At 46.6% G+C, this 23,064-nt stretch overlaps 2 protein-coding genes across 4 annotated transcripts; both read right to left on the reverse strand.

Annotated features, from left to right (window-relative positions):
- Positions 1 to 455: 455 nt before the first annotated feature.
- PHPT1 (phosphohistidine phosphatase 1) lies at positions 456 to 3,916 on the reverse strand. Its single transcript, XM_072125497.1, has 3 exons — positions 3,769 to 3,916; positions 1,315 to 1,442; positions 456 to 1,221 (listed from the first exon to the last, which is right to left on the reverse strand). The coding sequence occupies exons 1-3, from the start codon at positions 3,914 to 3,916 to the stop codon at positions 1,129 to 1,131; spliced, it is 369 nt and encodes a 122-aa protein (XP_071981598.1). The 3' UTR covers positions 456 to 1,128.
- Positions 3,917 to 6,004: 2,088 nt separating this feature from the next.
- AJM1 (apical junction component 1 homolog) lies at positions 6,005 to 20,978 on the reverse strand. Of its 3 annotated transcripts, none has more exons than XM_072125479.1 (2): positions 20,805 to 20,978; positions 6,005 to 14,741 (listed from the first exon to the last, which is right to left on the reverse strand). In XM_072125479.1, the coding sequence occupies exon 2, from the start codon at positions 14,683 to 14,685 to the stop codon at positions 11,407 to 11,409; it is 3,279 nt and encodes a 1,092-aa protein (XP_071981580.1). In that variant the 5' UTR covers positions 14,686 to 14,741; positions 20,805 to 20,978; the 3' UTR covers positions 6,005 to 11,406. The 3 variants fall into 3 exon arrangements, with proteins under 3 accessions (XP_071981580.1, XP_071981582.1, XP_071981581.1); XM_072125481.1 differs by having other exon boundaries at positions 20,918 to 20,969; XM_072125480.1 differs by lacking the exon at positions 20,805 to 20,978 and adding an exon at positions 19,004 to 19,133.
- Between the last annotated feature and the right edge of the window lie 2,086 nt (positions 20,979 to 23,064).

The raw sequence follows: 23,064 nt of genomic DNA on the forward strand, positions 1-23,064 counted from the left end.
GTTGCAGACTGAGGACCCCAATGATCATCTTTCTTAAAGGGGTTGGTTTTATTCCCTAACAAGGTGTAAGTGTTGGTCCAGAACCCCGACCTATCACGAGAACTGAACCCCTGGGATACAGACAATGGGGATTACATACTTGATGATTGCTTATGTGAGATTTGCTGGAGAAGTGCACATATGCATCCATTCACACCAAAAGCTGCTGCTAACACACTGCCGGTCCTCCAGCAACACAGTCATCTGACCTATGACCTTCACCATCTGAGCTCCCACAATGCACTGTGCAAACCTGCAAATTAGCTTTATGGATGGAGCAGAGAAACTTAAATCTGGAAGAAATTTCCTTCCTGTGCAGCATGAAAGCCCCGACCAGAGGAGTTGTAACGCAGCTTAGGTTTAGACGGTCTTCAGTCGGGCGTTTAGGGGGAGTAACGACAACACGACTGGGGAGATGATGGAGAGACGTTCATTTATTTACAGAGGATTGCAGGAATAGACGGGCAGCAGACATGGCAGCGGGCACTCGTGTATCATACAAGTGTGGCCCCCTGCAGGCAGCAGACATGGCAGCGGGCACTCGTGTATCATACAAGTGTGGCCCCCTGCAGGCAGCAGACATGGCAGCGGGCACTCGTGTATCATACAAGTGTGGCCCCCTGCAGGCAGCAGACATGGCAGCGGGCACTCGTGTATCATACAAGTGTGGCCCCCTGCAGGCAGCAGACATGGCAGCGGGCACTCGTGTATCATACAAGTGTGGCCCCCTGCAGGCAGCAGACATGGCAGCGGGCACTCGTGTATCATACAAGTGTGGCCCCCTGCAGGCAGCAGACATGGCAGCGGGCACTCGTGTATCATACAAGTGTGGCCCCCTGCAGGCAGCAGACATGGCAGCGAGCACTTGTGTATCATACAAGTGTGGCCCCCTACGGGCAGAGCACTTATCCCACAGGGGTAGCTGTGACCCTGACCAGGTCAGCACTGGGTGAGATGATCAGCACGACTCTGTGAGGGGAGCCACACACACATTCATACAATCCTAGTTGTTGGTTAATACAACGCTGCCCCCTTGTGGGCAAAGCGGCAGTGTCACAGTTCAGAGTAAGACGATTATGGCATCGCTTATTAATAGCCTTCATCCGACCAGGTGACTTCATAGTCTGGATACTTGGTTTTCACCAGCTCCATGGTGGTGGCATGCCGGGCCCTGCCGAAACCCTACGGAGGGAACGGAGAGAAGAGAAAGCAACACATGGAAGAGCGGAAATAGTAAGAGTGTAGTATGAATGTAGTAACTGCACGGGGGGTTACCAGGGAGTAGCCGTAGATGTGGATTTTCTTGCTGCCGCTGTTGTGGTTGATTCTTCCTCCCCCCAGACACTCGCAGTCGTACACCCGATCCTTCTCGATCTCCGCAGCCGCCTTGTCATAGATGTCAGCTGCACCGGGAAGACAACGAGGAGAAGCTATACCGACACGTAGGGATGTATTCATGCTTCCTGTCCTGCACACATCATACACACAGTACTCCAGCAGCGGGAGTAACTAATGCTGCCCCCCCTGTACATGTATAATACTCCCAGCGGCCCGAGACAGCGGAGGATGGAAGAAATCTCATTATAGACGTCCCCCGATACTCTGACTACTAATACCAATGTCCTCTACTACTGCGGCGACTGCTATGACAGACACCCACTAATACTGCGGGTACTGCTATGGCTGACACCCTCTAATACTGCGGGTACTGCTATGACTGACCCCCTCTAATACTCCAGGTATTCCTATGACTGACCCCCTCTAATACTCCAGGTATTCCTATGACTGACACCCTCTAATACTCCAGGTATTCCTATGACTGACACCCTCTAATACTCCGGGTATTCCTATGACTGACACCCTCTAATACTCCAGGTATTCCTATGACTGACCCCCTCTAATACTCCAGGTACTCCTATGACTGACCCCCTCTAATACTCCAGGTACTCCTATGACTGACCCCCTCTAATACTCCAGGTATTCCTATGACTGACACCCTCTAATACTCCAGGTACTCCTATGACTGACACCCTCTAATACTCCGGGTACTCCTATGACTGACACCCTCTAATACTCCGGGTACTCCTATGACTGACACCCTCTAATACTCCAGGTACTCCTATGACTGACCCCCTCTAATACTCCAGGTACTCCTATGACTGACCCCCTCTAATACTCCAGGTACTCCTATGACTGACCCCCTCTAATACTCCAGGTACTCCTATGACTGACCCCCTCTAATACTCCAGGTACTCCTATGACTGACCCCCTCTAATACTCCGGGTACTCCTATGACTGACCCCCTCTAATACTCCGGGTACTCCTATGACTGACACCCTCTAATACTCCAGGTATCCCTATGACTGACACCCTCTAATACTCCAGGTACTCCTATGACTGACACCCTCTAATACTCCTATGACTGACACCCTCTAATACTCCAGGTACTCCTATGACTGACCCCCTCTAATACTCCAGGTACTCCTATGACTGACCCCCTCTAATACTCCAGGTACTCCTATGACTGACCCCCTCTAATACTCCAGGTACTCCTATGACTGACCCCCTCTAATACTCCAGGTACTCCTATGACTGACCCCCTCTAATACTCCGGGTACTCCTATGACTGACCCCCTCTAATACTCCAGGTATCCCTATGACTGACACCCTCTAATACTCCAGGTACTCCTATGACTGACACCCTCTAATACTCCTATGACTGACACCCTCTAATACTCCAGGTACTCCTATGACTGACACCCTCTAATACTCCAGGTACTCCTATGACTGACACCCTCTAATACTCCAGGTATTCCTATGACTGACCCCCTCTAATACTCCAGGTACTCCTATGACTGACCCCCTCTAATACTCCGGGTACTCCTATGACTGACCCCCTCTAATACTCCGGGTACTCCTATGACTGACCCCCTCTAATACTCCAGGTACTCCTATGACTGACACCCTCTAATACTCCAGGTATCCCTATGACTGACACCCTCTAATACTCCAGGTATCCCTATGACTGACACCCTCTAATACTCCGGGTACTCCTATGACTGACACCCTCTAATACTCCAGGTATTCCTATGACTGACACCCTCTAATACTCCGGGTATTCCTATGACTGACACCCTCTAATACTCCGGGTATTCCTATGACTGACACCCTCTAATACTCCGGGTATTCCTATGACTGACACCCTCTAATACTCCGGGTATTCCTATGACTGACACCCTCTAATACTCCGGGTATTCCTATGACTGACACCCTCTAATACTCCGGGTATTCCTATGACTGACACCCTCTAATACTCCGGGTATTCCTATGACTGACACCCTCTAATACTCCGGGTATTCCTATGACTGACACCCTCTAATACTCCGGGTACTCCTATGACTGACCCCCTCTAATACTCCGGGTACTCCTATGACTGACACCCTCTAATACTCCAGGTACTCCTATGACTGACACCCTCTAATACTCAAGGTACTCTCATACTACAGGTACTCTGTCTGACACCCCTCATACTGGGCGCCACCTGTTATCACCCTGGGGTTCTCTCATTACTGATACGTCTCTATATTGCAGGTTCCCTCACAGCGCCCCCTGGAGGCCTCTCAGTGCACCCCTGCCTACAGGCCTGTCCCTCGCTATACCCTGTCATGTATACGGCCCGTAGACGGAGCGGGAGGTGTGTCCTCCTGTCAGTAGGGGGCGGCCTCTCACCGTGATACTCCGCCCAGCCGTAGCCACGCACGATGTCCTTGTACTCGTCAGAGCCCTCCATGATGTTGACCCGGATCAGCACGTACTTGAACACCCCGTCCGGGTCTATATCTACCACAGGAATCCGCGCCAAACCCTGCACCGCCATCTTCTGTCAGGGAAAGCGCCGTCCAATCCGCTATGATCCCGCCCTCGGCTCTCACCAGACCAATAAGAATGCAGGGACAGCTCCCGCGCCCGGTGCCTTACGTCACTTCCGCTGAGAGTGTAACTAAGGAGACGGCAGCGTTATATAATATAATAGACATCATCTTTATTATCATTGTATATATATTACAATCAGTCCCCATTATAAACAATAAACCTTATTTTTCAACTATATTATGTTTTTTTTTAGTAAAATCTTTTACACCCCATGTTCCCTGTAGGCGCTGTTCACATTACATTACGCCAAACGTTTAAAGGGAAACTGTCATCAGCAGTTGTCATAATAAACCACTACCAGAATGAATTGTCATAGAAATCATAGAGAGCTGGTTTGAAGTTTCTGGATGGAGGACCATCAATTATAGTGGAAGGGATTCCTGAGGAGGAGAGAGCTTGACTTCAGTATCAAAATCTCCGCCTCCTTGACTTGATAAAACTAATTTACATCTCACTTCAAAGTAGATTTTTTGGATGATGCCACCCTACTGGGTCATGAAAGAAACATGATCTCGGTGTTCAGCTGCCTGACATCATACTGCTAGTGGTTTATTAGGTCAGTATCTGCTGACAGGTTCCCTGTAACACAAAGGAGGGTAGGTTACACACCTCACAACTTTTGGACTATAGCAAGAGAGACAAAAAGTCCCTCCCCTTTTTCCCAAAAACAAGCCCAGTGGTTATATTGATGCCTGTTGCCGCTGTCCTCCATCCTCCTTATATTGTGGCCCCGTCCTCCATCCTCCTTATATTGTGACCCCCTGTCCTCCATCCTCCTTATATTATGGCCTCCTGTCCTCCATCCTCCTTATATTGTGACCCCCTGTCCTCCATCCTCCTCATATTGTTGCCTCCTGTCCTCCATCCTCCTCATATTGTGGCCTCCTGTCCTCCATTCTCCTCATATCATGGCCTCCATCCCTCTCATATTGTGGCCTCCTGTCCTCCATTCTCCTCATATCATGGCCTCTTGTCCTCCATCCCTCTCATATTGTGGCCTCCTGTCCTTCTTTCTCCTCATATCATGGCCTCCTGTTCTCCATCCCCCTCATATTGTGGCCTCCTGTCCTCCATCCCTCTCATATTGTGGCCTCCTGTCCTCGATCCTCCTCATATTTTGGCCTCCTGTCATCCATCCCCCTCATATTGTGGCCTCCTGTCCTCCATCCCCCTCATATTGTGGCCTCCTGTCCTCCATCCCTCTCATATTGTAGTCTCCTGTCCTCCATCCATCCAGGAAGTGTGGGAGATATGCCATCAGTGTTGGACTGGCTCACCAAAGTATCTTCCAGAGGAGCCTGGCTACAACCTAATGGATACCCCATAAATATAGCAGAACACAACCTAATATGGAGGCTGGGAAGGTCTATTTCCTGAGGCATGAGTAAAGGTACCCCACCCCAGAATAATTTGAACTAAGAGGCCAAGGAACCCCAGCCCGACACTGGCTGCAAGTAGGAGTAGAGTCTAGTTTGGGCCCTGTACTTGTTTAGAGGGAGGGGCGTACTTTTTGTGGAGATTTTCATTTTGGATAAGAGTTCAACTACTCCTAACAATTGTATTAGATCTGTGTGTGTCTGAGGCCGGCAGGCACAGTGACGTCCAGGGTCAGACGTCCAGGCATCCATGGACCCACCAGCCCAATTTAATTTGGGGAAGCTCCCTTCATCATCCCCCTGAAAATGTCCTGCAAAATAGGTTGTCTTCTGCTGTATCTATGGAGTCCAGTATTATGTTGGAGCCTGGCCCACCAGAGGATGCTGTGGTACCCTAGTGGCCCACCAGAGGATGCAGCTCTGGAACCCTTCACCCTCTGGTGCAGCCACCAACAGAAAAGGACGCTATCGTGCCATTTATAATCCTGGTGTCTTATGAGGTCCCTGGGCTATACCTGTAATACTAGGGCTTCCGTGGCTCCGTGGCTGGGACACGTATGGGCACTGTTATAAAGCCATTATGAGGTAATGATATAAACACACAAGAATCCAGGTCTTCTCAGGAAGGAAAACAACAACACTTCATACATTCAAGTTTATATTTTATTATAATCCATTAAAATTTTTACTTCTGATTTCTTTTCTGTCAAATAATAATTTTTTTTTTATCTACAACAAAATATGAAGGAACACAAGTGCTTCTGCTTAATGCTTGCTGAAAAATATTAGAAATACAGAGCTTTGCATGCTATCTAACCACTGACCTGAGACGTGGGCAGCCCCCGCTTCTGTGACTGAGCCCCCCAATCATCCCCGGACCTTTAGTATAATCTCTACTAAACTTTCATGCACACGTAGGTGTGGATAACGGCTATACGGTAAGTGGAGGTAAAGTGAAGCAAAGGCATATGGAAAACATGGGAGCATCTGTGATAGGTGAATGACATCCAAAATTATAGTGACGTTCACCCGTCATCCACATACAGTGGTAGCAGCCATTCTGAATGATTATATTCTGAGGTACCGTATTTTTCGGAACAAAGAGGCGCACAAAAAATCCTTTGATTTTCTCAGAAATCAAAGGTGCGCCTTATAGTCCAGTGCGCCTTATATATGAACCGTACTGACAGACAACAGCTGCCTTGAACTGTGCACAGGTCTGCCACCCGCTGGTCATTCATTCTAATAATCAGGTGCACCTTGTAATCTGGTGCGCCTTATATATGAACCTAGACTTTTTAGCAGGCATTTATTGATGGTGCGCCTTATACTGCGGTGTGCCTTATAGTCCGAAAAAAACTGTATATAAAAAGGCAGTTTGACAATTTTAATTGGTGATCTTACGGACTACAATCGGAACCGCCGCCTGTAGCCAAAACATTAAAATTGGTGCTATTAAAGACAACTGAATGATAACGTTGTCAATTCTTCTCTATTTTTGCACCCCAGAAGAGGGCCCTAACTTTTGATGTCATCACACTGACTCAGTGATGTCACTTATTAAAGACACATCTTCCCCACTCTAAAATACTGATATGAGTTTTTGCACTAAAACTTCTATATTAGATAAAATTCCCATGAAGGCATAGCTGTTCCTGCCATTTCCTACCAAGTCCATCATGTTTTGGCACATTGGGAGATAATAAAGTACTAAGAGGGGCCCATGATAAATTAGAAAGACCATCAGATCTCCGGGCATAGACTTTTTTTTTCTGACAGGATTCAATCCTGGAGGCCTCAGTTATACAAAATGGCCGCTTCCACTGTATACAGATAACAGGCGCTCATTTGGTGAGGAAAGAAAGCAAATCTGTAAAATTAGGTAGTTATGAATCCATTAAAGCATCACTGTCATGTGACTGTCTGTCTGATGTTTCTGTCACCGAAAGGCACCACAAAGATGACACAGGTCTGACTCGTCCATGGAGGCCTAGACCATAGCGGTTGTGCAAGACATCATTGTCTGTTAATATTGCTTTATATTTCTAACTATTTCTATCATAACTGATAGTGGAGTTGTTCTTTAAGAAGGCAAATAAATTCTATTACTCAGATGTGTTTCCGCCATTTTGTACGGTAACGTGACCTGTGAGAGTTTTGTTCTATCTCTGCAGCAGTAAAACCCGCGTATGATGGGGAAAATGTATTAGGATTTTAATAAGAGGATATGACGTGAAAGAGGGCGGCGTGGTGCAATGACCCCGAGGTGAAAAACTTTTGAACCCGTTTTTGGTCAGTTTTTTGAAAACGCATCCATTTTTGACCAGTTTTAATTAAGATAATTGGTAAAACCTGTCAAAAACCTGTTTTCAAAAAACGTACCAAAAACAGGTTCAAAACGCCATGTGTGGCATCAACCTTAGAAACATCCATGAAAACAAAAATCAGTGAGATGTCCGGAAAGCACAAAAATGTCAATGTGAATACATCCTTATACTCTAATTACATCCTATGTATTGTGGGAGCCCAGGTAACAGCGCTACACTATTAAAGGGGTTGTTGATTGGGGGAAAAAAGAAAACCTGACTGGGCTGATTCACAAAAAGCACCATATTTTTCCAGAGTTTGTGTCTAGTATTGCGGCTTAGCGCCATCTAAATACATGAAACTGAGCTGCAATACAACCGTGTTGCGCTAAATATGGTAAAATCCTTTAAGTCACTTTGAAAGAAACCTTTGGATGTGACTGGGGTATAACACACGCTATTATACAGTGATATTTGATTGCCCTCAGCACAATGAGGTGCACAATGATCAGCAATGTATGAAAAGCTGAGACGTTGCTAAGGGCAACTACAAAACTTCATGGCTTCTAAGGGTGATGCCACGCATGGCGTTTTGAACCCTTTTTTGGTCCGTTTTTAAGCAGTATGTCCAAAAACGCATGCGTTTTTGGTAAATGCATGAGTTTTTGACCAGTTTTGATTAAGATAATTGGTAAAACCTGTCAAAAACTCGTGCGTTTTTTAAGGGATTGCTTAAAAATGGACCAAAAAAGGGTTCAAGGGTGATGGCACATGTATGCGTTTTCAATCCGTTTTCAATGCGTTTTTAAGCAAAACGGGCCAAAAACGGATTGAAAACGGATTGAAAACGTATACGTGTGACATCACCCTTAGGGTTACAACTCTATTATGCATTGCTGATAGTAACAATTCACACAACAGCTATTACACGTAGTCCCAAATCAGCCAGCAGCACAGTGCACGAGGGTCGCGTTCATAGAATTAAAGTGCACTTCATCTGCGGACAATGGAGGCGGCCATTATTGTGCTGATCTACGAAATAGGTCAGGAGGAAGTTTCTAAAGCTAAAGAAAAACTGATCTCCCTCTAAATGGAAACATATATCATCTCACCCGGCTGTGGCCAGGAATCTTCCCCCACACAGATTTTTTACCTCAGCCCAGGATACAAAATGGCTGCCTAATTCTACAAAATACAGCTGATCCGCAACCAATGGTAAAATGTTAACTCTCAGCATGTGTGCCTTTGTCAGGACACGATGAGAGTTGTAGTATCACCAGATGCAGTCGCAGTAATCTAGTGAATAAATAGATATATTTTCTTTAAAATCTTGATAAATAGATGAAATTACTTTAGTATTAGATCTGTAAAGCAAAGGATTGTCTACACTTGTAGCGGAAAGATCATCTAATAATCCCCCCTTATACATTGTGCTGCGGGAATCGCTTGCGACGCTTAGAAATGATGCAATGCCCGGCGATTATATATTCTATATTGTAAGATCACAGCTGACCACCGGCCCTAAAAGTTACTCAGCAAGTCCATCCGCTATATATATACCGGTATATTTATATAATTATCCTATTTTTTTTTTCTTTCAAAAATTACCCTTTAAGGGAATTTTGTTAGTTTCTTCTACCTAATCTACAGAAACGCCCCCTATACTTAGGGTTGGGGAGAAGACGGCCATTTTATATATATATATATATATATATATATATATATATATGCATTTACCAATAGACTTTGAGTAGTTCTATTCCCTAACAAAGCATTTACATGACTGCATTGTTCATGACAATTACCAATACGCCGTCATTTCACCACCACAAACATGATTTCAAAATGATGACACATCACCTCCGCCGTACTATTTATGTGTAAATTTCATGATCTGTCTGGAGGAAAGATTTAAAGGGGTATTGTCATCTCGGCATTCACATTCAATTTAATTAATCTGTCATATATATACATTTCTTCAATAAGATGTTATTAATAAAAATGTACCTGTGTGAAGATACTTTCTTATAAATGTAGTCATATGGTCCCTTAGATCCAAGACTGTGTCCTTGGATACGACCACCTCTGCTGGAGGGATTGCCCAAAGAAACAAACGTTTTTTGTGTTTTAAATGTCCAGGAGTTACTGCAGGTCCCACAGCCGTCCTGTGGTAATGATTGCTTAAGTCAGGTGGTCAGGCAGGACTCAATAGTCCATGTCTGGCCACCGCTGCCAAAATGTGAGGTGGTCGTATCCAAGGAAGCTTTTGTTTCTAAGGGACAACATGACTACATTTATGAGAAATTATCTTCACACAGGAACATTTTTTTTAATAACATTCAATTGAAGAAAAGTTTACATACGGCAAATGAATTAAATTAAATGTAAATGTCCAGATGGGAAAACCCCTTTAACATAGAAGGTGCATTAGAAGGTTTCCCTCCATGACAAAAAGTTTTCTTCAGTCCTATAACAAAACTTTAAATTTTATTAAATAAAGAAAGGCTGAAGCGCATCCTAGTGCCAAACTATGGTCACGACTATTAGGAGTTACCTAGGAAAAGAAGAACATGGCTGCCCTTTGTCATAAACAGCGCCACACTTGTCTACAGATTGGGGTGACCTGCATTTGGAGCACCCACAACACATAATAAAGGGGGCATCTATCTCCTCATTATAGGGTGCGCCATATCATTTAATGGAGTTTAGGTAAAATGGTGATGTCCGCCTCTTTAAAAATGTAGACGTGCCTTTGGATTAGAAATTAAAAATATAGGGAAAGTAACGTTCACAATCTGCTGTGGCGCTGTTTCTGGAAGATAGCGGCCATGTTTTCCTCCAATCCTTTAAGTGATTTAGTTACATACTTTATGTGACGTCCCTATATAACATGGCAGTAGTAAAAGGGAGCGGATGTCATCCCACATCACATGATTTTTCTAAATCTGCTTGAAAGTGATCATCGTGAATAATGAGCAAACATTATCAGCCATTTTGTCGATAGAACCAACTATCCCCATAATGTTCTCTGCCGAGTACATTCCGGGTGAAGGTTTTCTACTAATAATTCAATCAACATTGGTGATCGGAGGACATACATATCAGCTCTAACATAACTAATGAGTGACCTTGTGACCTAGGGCAGACGAGCGGCGCCAGTATACGGCATTACATGGGTCGTTTAGAGAGAAACATCATGTACCAAAACCCGCTTGATAAATCCATAAAAAGTAACTCATTGCTTTCGTATCAGCACCAGGCATCAGGGTGGAAACAGCCAATATATATATATGTATATAATAAATAGCAAACTATGCTATCGTCTTACTATAAAATAAACTATATAGTAATTCTATAGAAAAAAAGCCATCGCTCACGCAGAATACCGCCCTTTGGTGCACAAGAGACTCCACTGCTCCCATAACACTACACGGATCATATTGCGTGCCTACTGTATACTCCTGGGCACTGGCCTGCAACCTGTGGCTCTTCAGCTGTTTTGAGACTACAACTCCCATCGTTCCCCGACAGCCTGGGAGTTGTAGATTTAGAACAGCTGAAGAGCTCTAGGTCGTTGGATCCTGTTCTTGACAATATGGTTCCCCTTTCTGTCTGCAATGAACCCATTGTATCCATCTCCTTCCCGAAAGGCTGTATCGTGGGATGACTCCTGATACAAAAGAAGACGTTGACTACAAAACAAGGTGTCCAAGGGGTTGTTTTTGGGGTCTTAAGTCCAGGTTGTGTTTTTGTCACATGATATCATCTAGAAGGTTGGGACTGGCCACCCAGTCAAGAGTCCTCGGCTCTGAAGCTGCCATGATCATGCACATGAATTGTTTGCCAGTCCTCCGATCAATGGGGTAAATGGTGGTGGGGGTGAATCTCTTATTGTTCTCCACAAACTCACAAAGCTGCTGGTAGATCTTAGGGTACTCATGTCGAAGGAAGACCCCCCTGATCCGTAGCTCCCTCTGGATATGTATAAAACAGACCTCTCTGGCTTTTCGCCCTTCTTCTCCGTCCTTATCCAAGTCGGCTGTGCCCGGTGGGGGGGTAAGTATGAGGGTCTCCATGTCTTTTTCTTTTTTTGTGATCTTTCTCTCTGGACTAGAAGAGGCTAAGGCTATTTTGGCATACTTGCGGACTGTGGGGATGTGGTGGGCTCTGGCTGAGATTCGGTCAGGGCCACTTTGTCCCACCGCCACAGTTACATTCAACAGGAAACATTCTTCAGGGTCGTACTGGTTGCCTGCTATCTGAAGCTCCTTGGCGTGTTCCCCAAGGTTATCCGAGTAGCTCTCAAGCTCCCTCAGAGACAAGTAGGTGGGAGACATAAGCAGGCCCTCCAGACCAAGCTGCAGGAAATTATCCGCAGAACCCGGGTTAGGGAAACCCAAGAAGAGCACGCCTCTACCTCGGGACAAATATCCCACCTTGGCAATTCTGGAGAAGGCTTTGTGCACTTCAGTGTTTTCTCTGCAAAATTTGAGCACATGGCGACAGACGCTCCCCATCCTTCCATAGATACAGCTCTCTTTGTGTATGTCCCAGTCCTCCCGACGGCAATTACGGGAGCAGTAGTATGTGTAGCAGCTATGGCAGGACTTGAAGTACAGGCAGGCGTTAAACATCGTCTCTGTACGTCTGCACTTGGCATTAGAACAGGTCAGTAGGTCATCTTCATCAGCACTAAGGTCTGGGGAACAGTCCTCTAAGGGTTTATGGGGACTAGTCACTGGCACCTCAGGGAACGGCCCCCTCCTTTGGCCTCTTTGAAACTCGGGGAAAGTAGGAGTTGGCTGTTCCTTGAGGGGTCGGTTTTGTAACAAATGAGCCATCTGCCCATACTGTTCAGACTTCCTTGGTATCCCTATCATGTCTTCCTTAATAAGCTTTCTCAACTGATCCGCCAGGGCGTCTGCCTCGCTCGGTCGCCGACTTGATGGCGGTTTATAATCAATTACAAGATCCGCAATGAGTTCGTCAAGCTGCTCCAAACTACGGTGCCTTGAGGACCTGCTTGGCAACTTATCTTTGGTAGGATAGGAGGCATGTGCTGGGTAAGCTGGTGGTGACACTCCTGAATCTATCACATCCCAGCTGGCTGAACGCCGCTCACTCCTTCCCACTCCATTTGCTCTTAAATCATTGTCCGTTATAGTGATTTCCGGGGTGACAAACCATGAGCGTCCCATTGTGTACCTCCCGCTGCCCCCATCTGTATGGACCTTCTCTACAATAGAATTCTCTGAGAGCGAGAGGGCGGCATAGCGCTTGGGAGAACAAGAGAGATTAACGACGACAGGTTGGCGTCTGTCATCTGGAGATAAGGCACGTCGCTCGCGGCACAACAGGTTTTCATAGCTGCGTCCTCGTGATAGTGGGTCCTCTTTGCGCCCGCCGCTGTTCAAAATATTGTCCCAAGACCGAGAATAATTTCTGGAGTCAGTCCCCAGCCTTTGCTGGTTCATGCTATATGAAGCATGCCAAGAAGAAAGCATAGCCTCCCTCCCAGTAGTGTGCGTGGGAAAGGCCGGCATCTGTATGGTTTGGTAAGGTATGGGGCTCTGATCCGGAAAATACCACTCACTGAACTGCAAGGGCTGTGTGCTCCTTGGATAGGGGTACGTCCGCGATAAAGCCTCTCTTTCTGAATACTTTGAGATATCCTCTGTAAAGTAGAGCTTTGATGTACTCTGAATAGGGTAGGATCTGGGGTCATCCGCATAAAGGCTTTTGGTAGGGGCACTACGAGGAGGGTAATAACGGGGATCCTCCCCATAAAACGTCCTTATTGGGGGTTCCTGAATAGCATAAGATCTAGGGTCCTCAATATAATAGGTCCTTGGTGTAATAGTGGGGTTCTCTTCTGTGTAATATGTGTGGGCAGGTACAGCAGGATCGGGATATGGTCGGGGATAGTAACCCCTACTTTTGACAGGTATGGTTTGGCTGAAGTTGGCATCTTCATCTGTGTAATAAAATGCAGTGGGCATGGAGGGGCTGACATACTGCCCACAATCCCTAGTGTTGTACTGCGCAAAGTCTCTTGGTGAAGCAACACTTTGGTAAGGAATACCTCGCACATCTGGTGCGTAAATTTCTCCTGCTGGGGTACAAGCATAATGAGTCATCCTTGGGTCAACACTGTAGGAATCACTGGGCGTAGGGGTGCGAGACACAGACATAAGTCTTGCATTTGGCACAGCTAAGCTCCTTGGGGTACCTGGCTGCCTTGTGCAGTGCTGAGTGTCACCCCAACTTTGACAAGGTTTGGAGGAGGAGTGTGCGGCGTGCTGAATGACTGCATCATCTGGCTTGATGTCTACCCGACAGCGCACATGAGGGCTGGAGATAGGTTTCCCAGTATGGGGGTCCTCCATGCAATTGTTGCTGACACACAAGGGGGAGATACGGCTGGCACTGTTACGTTGTGGTTGTAATTTTATGGGGTGCACTTCATTCATTAATACCTTTGTAGGTGCATAAGTGACCTCCCTTTTTGGAGAAGCCACCGATTTCTGAGGCTCTCGAGCAGTTCTGGTAACCTCTCTACCCCTCCTTGAAGTAGGAGGAGGTGACTGCGAAGAAGACATCTGTATGGGTACGGATGTAAAAGTGGTTTTGACCCGCGGTGCACTCTTTGACCTTGGGCGCCTTTTTTGTTCTTTGGATGTTTCCTTGGCAGTGTCCATCCCTTGAGAAGTATATTGAGCCTCAGTCCTGGTAGAAGATCTCCTCCCCACAGGCTGCGATGATGGTTCTGGGGTTCCAGCACGCCTGTGACCTCCTCGCTGAGTGTTTTCCATGACTGGTGGGTTGTTTACCTGGTCGTCTAAGGATTCAAGGAAGTCAAAGCTGCGGCAGTGCCTCTTGTTGAACGGTGGTTGATTGACCTCTCTGTGGCTAGACATGAAGCTGTCACATGGTTCAGTTGAGCAGGGAACTGGAGAATTTGGGTTCAGCGTCACCTTTACGCCTTGATAAACCGTAGACAAGAGTATATCAGGCGGGTCGGTTCGTGTCATCTTAAAGTAGCGTGGCCTTATAGTGATGCGTCTTCACCTCATCTCAACAACATGATCTGTGGGTGGAAAAGCAAATGTCAGCTCTGTCGTGCACAAATGTCAGATGCAGTAATATTGCACATTATTGAAGAAAATTAACAGATGATGTACCTAACATTTCATGACACCATATTGACCAAAACGTCTGCACCAGCGGCACCCTGGCAATGTCTCCATGAGATTTTCAGAAGCCTGGATACGTGTCTGCACGCCGCCAGCTCTGCTCATCAGACAAGAAGCGTCTACTCGTTACCTAGGTTCTGTCTAGCAATCTGTGACCCTAGAAAATTTACATGGTGGGTGTGACAAACATGTCTCCTTCTAGATAGCGTCATCCGCCCTTCTGCCTCGTAACCACAACACAAGGCAAAGTATGTGTTCGGATTCCCAGAAAATCTAAAACGGATTTCTACAATCGCTGACCTATTAATGAATAAAGTGGCATTTTCCAATGTCTGGGAAGGACAGAGGCGACGGAGAGGGATCACATAGAATATTCTACCATAATCTGTAACTTCTTCTTTGCTTTCACTCATTTATATGGGCCATCTATGTGGGAAGACACTCTCAGGTCATTTGTGTATTATACCTGGAAACTAGTACAAAATATCTGCACAGGAATAGTGGGATAGTGTAGAAAGGGACGTTGTTTTAGGTTTTTATACTTTCTATCCGTCAGTGGGGGTTGGTGCGGACAGCTGGTCCTGGTAATACGGGTATTAGGATGGAATGAATCATGGTAATATTGTGTGATTGGCGCAGGACGCTGATGTGTTTCCTGCTAGTGGAGATTTATGATTATACATCGGAGCAGGATGTTGCCGTCACGTAATGATTATCCTTCACATTTAACCAGCCTAACAAGCTCTTAGGACCGCCGACCACCATGTCCAGGATTATTAGATGAATACAGAGAAGGGCCGTAGTAGGATTATTTTACGCCGCTCACCGTGACAGCTGGAATAAATTTCGCTCTAATTCTGTTGAGAAAGCAAAAAACCGAAGAACAATTTTTTGTGAATTTCCCCCACGGTGGGACTAATAAAGGTTTATCTAATCTTATTTTATCTTAAATAGCGCCCTACAAATGCAGCATAGGTGACATAAACTTTAGACTGCGGCCACATATTACGCTAGCGTTTCCTCGGGCCGGTCGCATATGCGTTTCCGGTGATCGGTAACTACCACCCAGTGTCTTGCATTTAAACAATATAAGATACTGGTTGCTAATTAGCAATCGTGTGCGTTTCAATTGGGCTGAGCCCGTCCCCTGTGCGCTGGTGTTACGATAGGAAACGCTAGCGGAATCGCAGCCTTACAAAGGTGTACTGCTAATGTACAGTACAAAAATATATTCACACAAGGGAGATTCCATACAGATTTTGGTAAATATTTGGCTTTAAAATCCATCGATCCATGTATTTTTTAACAAATATTTGCACAATATAATTGCATAATAGTGTGAACACTACCCCACATTTTTGCCACGTTTCCACTCATTCCTTGAATACGGAGTTTGATGCCTATGGACTGGTAATAGGGTCACAATTAATCCCATATTCGACCTGCTGGTATTTTTAGTGGGAAGGGTAGAGAAGTTTATACAGGCAGTCCCCAGGTTACGTACAAGATAGGGTCCGTTGGTTTGTTCTTAAGTTGAATTTGTATGTAAGTCGAAACTGTATATTTTATAATTGTAGATCCAAACAAAAATTTTTTTTGCCCAAGTTACAATTGGATTTTAAAATTTTTAGCTGAAATGAGACCAAGGATTATCAATAAAACTTCATTACAGACACCTTACAGCTGATCATTGCAGTCTGGGACTACAGTAACATCCAGAGAGGTCACCAGAGGTCACAGGGGGCAGAGGAGTCCGTCTGTAACTAGGGGTCGTTTGTAAGTCGGGTGTCCTTAAGTAAGGGACTGCCTGTACCAGGTTCATGGTGTTTTTAGGTTTGGCTGTCCAACAAATACAACAAAAGTGACCATCACAGGGGTCTATACACACAGCCCGAGGGGGGTTTAAATATCGCACATGAATATGCGCTCTTTCTTGTGCGGTTTATCCGTGTTCCTTCTCCCTGCACTATAGCGGTACTTTGACCATCCTTTAGACCTCCTCTCTCCTCGCAATCCGTGTCTGATGAAGATCCCTTAGTGCAGTGATGGCAAACCTTTTAGACACCAAGTGCCCAAACTTCAACCAAAACCCACCTATTTTTCGCAAAGTGCCAATGCGACATTTAAAGCAATAACTTATTACTCCCTGCTCTGTCACAGTTTTATATTTTATAGGCACCTGAGGACACCAATACAGTAGAAAGAAGAAGAAGATGTTTTGGATTATTATTGTAGTTTCCTTCCAGGGACCTGGGACTGCAAGAGGCCTTGAGTCTGGCGAACTCTGTGCTCGGGTGATTGTGCGCGTGCCCAGAGAGAGAGGGCTCTGAGTGCCTCCTCTGGCCCCAGTGCCATAAAAAAAATGTATGTTTATATTCTGCAAAAAAAAATCTGGAGTGCCAAATTTTTACTTTATTTATCTGGTGAAGCAAAGCAGGAGTGTGGTACCAGAGTAGTTACAGTTTATATTGGTTCTATTTATATTGAATACATTGGGAAGATTTGGCTGCCCTCTCCCATATAGAGCGCATATTGAAGGACTCAGTGTCCTGGCTAGGAAGGTTTCCCACTTTATCATATAATTATGATGGGGAGAATAGTGTATGGGTCCGCCAGAATCCTATAAATTGCATATATCAATCTCTTGAAATCAGTGGGTTCGGAAACTACCTGGCTCCAATAGATGGAGAGGAGAAATGACCTAAAGATGGAAGAGCTGGGAAGGGTAACCCTATCCTGCAAATGAGTTCCCTACATGTATAATCGGCAATGGCATATCGTGTCATGGCCGTGAGACCAGAGGCTAGTCCCGTATGGGTGAGTGTTCAGAAAAGCATCATAGGACCTAATAATTGGGAGGTTGGGGGAGAAATCCCTCTTTTTACACTCTGAATTGTTATATACAATTTTATAGACTGCGGCCCACTAGGCCTCACAAACAGAAAGCTGCCCATAGCAACCAATCAGAATTCAGCTGTCATTGTATCCCTGCTTGTTGAGGAGTGTAAGGATTGATCTGATTGGCTGATGTGTCTATAGGAAGAATCTCTGTCTGTTGACCTGAACTGAGCGGCACTTAATGGCCATCTATAGTTTACATCACAGACAAACTTGTCTACAGGCACCATTACAAATATTAATGACCTGTCCGAAAAAGAAGCCGCAACACATGAGATTGTTCCTTCTACTTCCTAACCTGCTCTATACTAAATGAAAACTGGAATTTGGTTAGACTGTACAAGGCCCTATAGTTACATATATGGGCAACAGCTTCAATATATGTCTTGCTGTCCATACAATGGTGTAAAGCCGCCAGTTCGGATATCACCAGATAAAGAAGTACCCAATTCTAGTTCCAGTTAATAAGTAATAGGTTTCACGAATTGGAATATTTTCCGTACACTCCACTCTGTATCATTTTACTATGCGGGGAATAATATAATTTAATAATATAAATGAATTTGCTTGGGATCATGTGACCTTTCCATAAAGCGATAATGGCCTAATGTATAAGATCACCACCACTGACATCTCAGCTGGTTAAATGCTGTGTAAAGCTCAGTGTACGATATACAACCGTCTTACAGGGCTGACGCGTAACTAATAATACATATTACTATTCTAATAAGATGCACCATTGAGTAACTGTAATAAGGCCATTGTGTAAGACACGTTATATAAGCTGCAGATAGCGGCAGCGGATGGGACAAGTCCAGCCGCATATCAGGATCTGCACACAGATACAGCCCAGAATACAGAACACATCGCTGTATGCAGTAAATGACATGTAGACAGATGAGGTCATTAAATATGGCTGCACACACACCTCAGGCTGGATCGCATACAGATCTCATGTGATCTGACAGATACACAGCCCCGGGTCTGCAGCAGTAACAACCTCCTTATTATAGGAGATCATTAGGCAGCCGTAATCCCGTGTCAGCTCCCCCCCTAGGCAAAGCGGGAGGGATTGTGTGTGGTACCCGGGAATCAGGGATGCAGAGATACACCATCGCCTGGATGCAGTCTTCTATATAGCCTGCGTGCAGGATGTGACAGAGCCTAATGGACTCCTGGATGTTCTGCAGGATATGACATTGCTCAATGTTCTGGCCTCAGTGCCTTCTGGTAGGGTGCATTAGAGGATGCTACATACCCCATGCTGCAGTAAGGACTCTGAGGCCCCTCCAGAGCCGGCAGCCATCTGCCCGTAGTATGTCCTGGATCCCCCCATGATGCAGGATGTAGCAGAGATCGGTGATCCTATATGATGCAGGCAGATGGTGGGATGCTCTGATACACCCTATGAAGCCTGGATGCAGGATGTGACATTGCCCAATAGCCTGGAAGTGTGCTGGATGCTGCAGGAAGGATGCCCTGTTATCACCCTGTGCAACCTGGATGCAGGATGTGACATTGCCCATCAGCTCCTGGCATGCAGGATGTGACATTACCCTGGCATCCCTGCTATGCCCACCTAGTGATGAAGAATGTGGCATTACCCTGGCATTGCCCTGCTATCTGCACCAAATGATGCAGGAGGTGGCATTACTCTGGCATTGGCCCCTTTTGACTCAGGAGGTTGCATTACCCTGATATTTGCTCCTAGTGATTCAGGAGCTGGCATTACCCTGCTATCTACCTCTAGTGATGCAGGAGGTGGCATTACCCTGGTATTTGCCCCTATTGATGAAGGAGGTGGCATTACCCTGGTATTTGCCCCTTTTGACTCAGGAGGTTGCATTACCCTGCTACCTGCCCCTAGTGATGCAGGAGGTGGCATTACCCTGTTACCTGCCCCTAGTGATGCAGGAGGTGGCATTACCCTGCTATCTGCCCCTAGCGATGCAGGAGGTGGCATTACCCTGCTACCTGCCCCTAGTGATGCAGGAGGTGGCATTACCCTGCTATCTGCCCCTAGTGATGCAGGAGGTGGCATTACCCTGGTATTTGCTCCTAGTGATGCAGGAGGTGTCATTACCCTGCTATCTGTCCCTAGTGATGCAGGAGGTGGCATTACCCTGCTTTCTGCCCCTGGTGCTGCAGGAGGTGGCAGTACCCTGGTATTTGCTCTTAGTGATTCAGGAGGTGGCATTACCCTGCTATCTGCCCCTAGTGATGCAGGAGGTGGCATTACCCTGCTATCTGCCCCTAGTGATGCAGAAGGTGGCATTACCCTGCTTTCTGCCCCTGGTGCTGCAGGAGGTGGCATTACCCTGGTATTTGCTCTTAGTGATTCAGGAGGTGGCATTACCCTGCTATCTGCCCCTAGTGATGCAGGAGGTGGCATTACCCTGCTATCTGCCCCTAGTGATGCAGGAGGTGGCATTAACCTGCTTTCTGCCCCTGGTGCTGCAGGAGGTGGCATTACCCTGCTATCTGCCCCTAGTGATGCAAGAGGTGGCATTACCCTGCTATCTGCCCCTAGTGATGCAGGAGGTGGCATTACCCTGCTATCTGCCCCTAGTGATGCAGGAGGTGGCATTACCCTGCTATCTGCCCCTTGCGATGCAGGATGTGACATTACCCTGCTATCTGCCCCTAGTGATGCAGGAGGTGGCATTACCCTGCTATCTGCCCCTAGTGATGCAGGAGGTGGCATTACCCTGCTCTCTGCCCCTAGTGATGCAGGAGGTGGCATTGCCCTGGCATCCCTGCTATCTGCCCCTAGTGATGGAGGTGGCATTGCCCTGGCATCCCTGCTATCTGCCCCTAGTGATGCAGGAGGTGGCATTACCCTGCTATCTTCCCCTAGTGATGCAGTGGGTGGCATTGCCCTGCTATCTGCCCCTAGTGATGCAGGAGGTGGCATTACCCTGGCATCCCTGCTCTCTGCCCCTAGTGATGCAGGAGCTGGCAGTATCCTGTATCCCTGTTCTCTGCTCATAGTGATGCAGGATGGATGATGCTCTGATGATGAGGATGATGATGCAGACATCTCCCCACTGCCCTCTTACCTTTCTCTCCTGCCCCAGAGCGCTTTGTCCGGTTCCCCCAAGTGCCCAGCCTTGCATTGCAGGTCCTGCCAGCCTCCCATGCTGCCTCCAGTGCTCCAGGAGCCCCCGGGTACCTGTTAGTCTCTGCTGCCTCCTTGGAAGATTCGAGCTGCACTTTGCACATCCACAGCGCCCCTGGTGGCCGCTCAGTAGATTGCACTTAAAGAGGCAGTGCAGCTGCCATAGAGAAGGCAATGAGGGATTTCAGGGGGTGGGGGAAGGGCTGCACCTCCTCAGGGGCCAGGGCCATTAACCAACATGCAGCCTCTGAGCACCAATGGCCAGGGGCCACTTCTCTCTGCAGTGTGAAGGATGCAGGCACTGAGGGGTTAAGTCCTGGCAGGATGGATCATTTATCCTTCATGCCTATTTGGAGATAGTGATTTCTATTAGGACAAGGTATGGCCCAGAGATTGTCCTTAGATAACTGCTCAGTAGTTCAGAGGACCTGATAGTATCTGTACCCCATATCAGACACGTAGCTTATCATACCATGGACTGCTAGAACCCCCTGCACCCCAACTCCCACAATCCCTGATTCTCTAAATGGCAAATCTAATTTGTATCTGATCCTGACAATAAAACTTCTTTTAATTGAATTAATAATCAATATAAGATTGATTGGGTTCAGCACCCCACTGACAGCGGCTGTAGCCCCCGGGTCTGCACAATGTACCCAACCAGATGGACCACCTCTTGTGTCCTCCCCTCATCCTCATAGACTGTAAGCTCTTGTGTCCTCCCCTCATCCTCATAGACTGTAAGCTCTTGTGTCCTCCCCTCATCCTCATAGACTGTAATCTCTTGTGTCACCCCCTCATCCTCATAGACTGTAAGCTCTTGTGTCACCCCTCATCCTCATAGACTGTAAGCTCTTGTGTCCTCCCTCATCCTCATAGACTGTAAGCTCTTGTGTCACCCCCTCATAGACTGTAAGCTCTTGTGTCACCCCCTCATCCTCATAGACTGTAAGCTCTTGTGTCCTCCCTCATCCTCATAGACTATAAGCTCTTGTGTCATCCCTTCATCCTCATAGACTGTAAGCTCTTGTGTCCCCTCTCATCCTCATAGACTGTAAGCTCTTGTGTCCTCCCCTCATCCTCATAGAGTGTAAGCTCTTGTGTCCCCTCTCATCCTCATAGACTGTAAGCTCTTGTGTCCTCCCCTCATCCTCATAGACTGTAAGCTCTTGTGTCACCCCCTCATCCTCATAGACTGTAAGCTCTTGTGTCACCCCTCATCCTCATAGACTGTAAGCTCTTGTGTCATCCCCTCATCTTCATAGACTGTAAGCTCTTGCGTCATCCCCTCATCTTCATAGACTGTAAGCTCTTGTGTCAGCCCCTCATCCTCATAGACTGTAAGCTCTTGTGTCATCCCCTCATCCTCATAGACTGTAAGCTCTTGTGTCATCCCCTCATCCTCATAGACTGTAAGCTCCTGTGTCACCCCCTCATCCTCATAGACTGTAAGCTCTTGTGTCACCCCCTCATCCTCATAGACTGTAAGCTCTTGTGTCACCCCGTCATCCTCATAGACTGTAAGCTCTTGTGTCACCTCCTCATCCTCATAGACTGTAAGCTCTTGTGTCATCCCCTCATCTTCATAGACTGTAAGCTCTTGTGTCATCCCCTCATCTTCATAGACTGTAAGCTCTTGTGTCAGCCCCTCATCCTCATAGACTGTAAGCTCTTGTGTCATCCCCTCATCCTCATAGACTGTAAGCTCTTGTGTCCCCCCTCATCCTCATAGACTGTAAGCTCTTGTGTCCCCCCTCATCCTCATAGACTGTAAGCTCCTGTGTCACCCCCTCATCCTCATAGACTGTAAGCTCTTGTGTCACCCCCTCATCCTTATAGACTGTAAGCTCTTGTGTCACCTTCTCATCCTCATAGACTGTAAGCTCCTGTGTCACCCCCTCATCCTCATAGACTGTAAGCTCTTGTGTCCTCCCCTCATCCTCATAGACTGTAAGCTCTTGTGTCACCCCCTCATACTCATAGACTGTAAGCTCTTGTGTCCTCCCCTCATCCTCATAGACTGAAAGCTCTTGTGTCCTCCCCTCATCCTCATAGACTGTAAGCTCTTGTGTCACCCCCTCATCCTCATAGACTGTAAGCTCTTGTGTCACCCCGTCATCCTCATAGACTGTAAGCTCTTGTGTCACCTCCTCATCGTCATAGACTGTAAGCGCTTGTGTCATCCCCTCATCTTCATAGAC

Source organism: Engystomops pustulosus, chromosome 9 (assembly GCF_040894005.1).
Source record: "Engystomops pustulosus chromosome 9, aEngPut4.maternal, whole genome shotgun sequence".
Lineage (NCBI taxonomy): Eukaryota > Metazoa > Chordata > Amphibia > Anura > Leptodactylidae > Engystomops > Engystomops pustulosus.

Coding starts and splice junctions, on each gene's coding strand:
- PHPT1 (XM_072125497.1), bottom strand. CDS start 3,916: ATGGCGGTGCAGGGTTTGGCGCGGATTCCTGTGGTAGATATAGACCCG. Junction 1,443..3,768: donor CGGCTGGGCGGAGTATCACG/GTGAGAGGCCGC, acceptor TTCCCGGTGCAG/CTGACATCTATGACAAGGCG. Junction 1,222..1,314: donor ACATCTACGGCTACTCCCTG/GTAACCCCCCGT, acceptor TTCCCTCCGTAG/GGTTTCGGCAGGGCCCGGCA.
- AJM1 (XM_072125479.1), bottom strand. CDS start 14,685: ATGACACGAACCGACCCGCCTGATATACTCTTGTCTACGGTTTATCAA.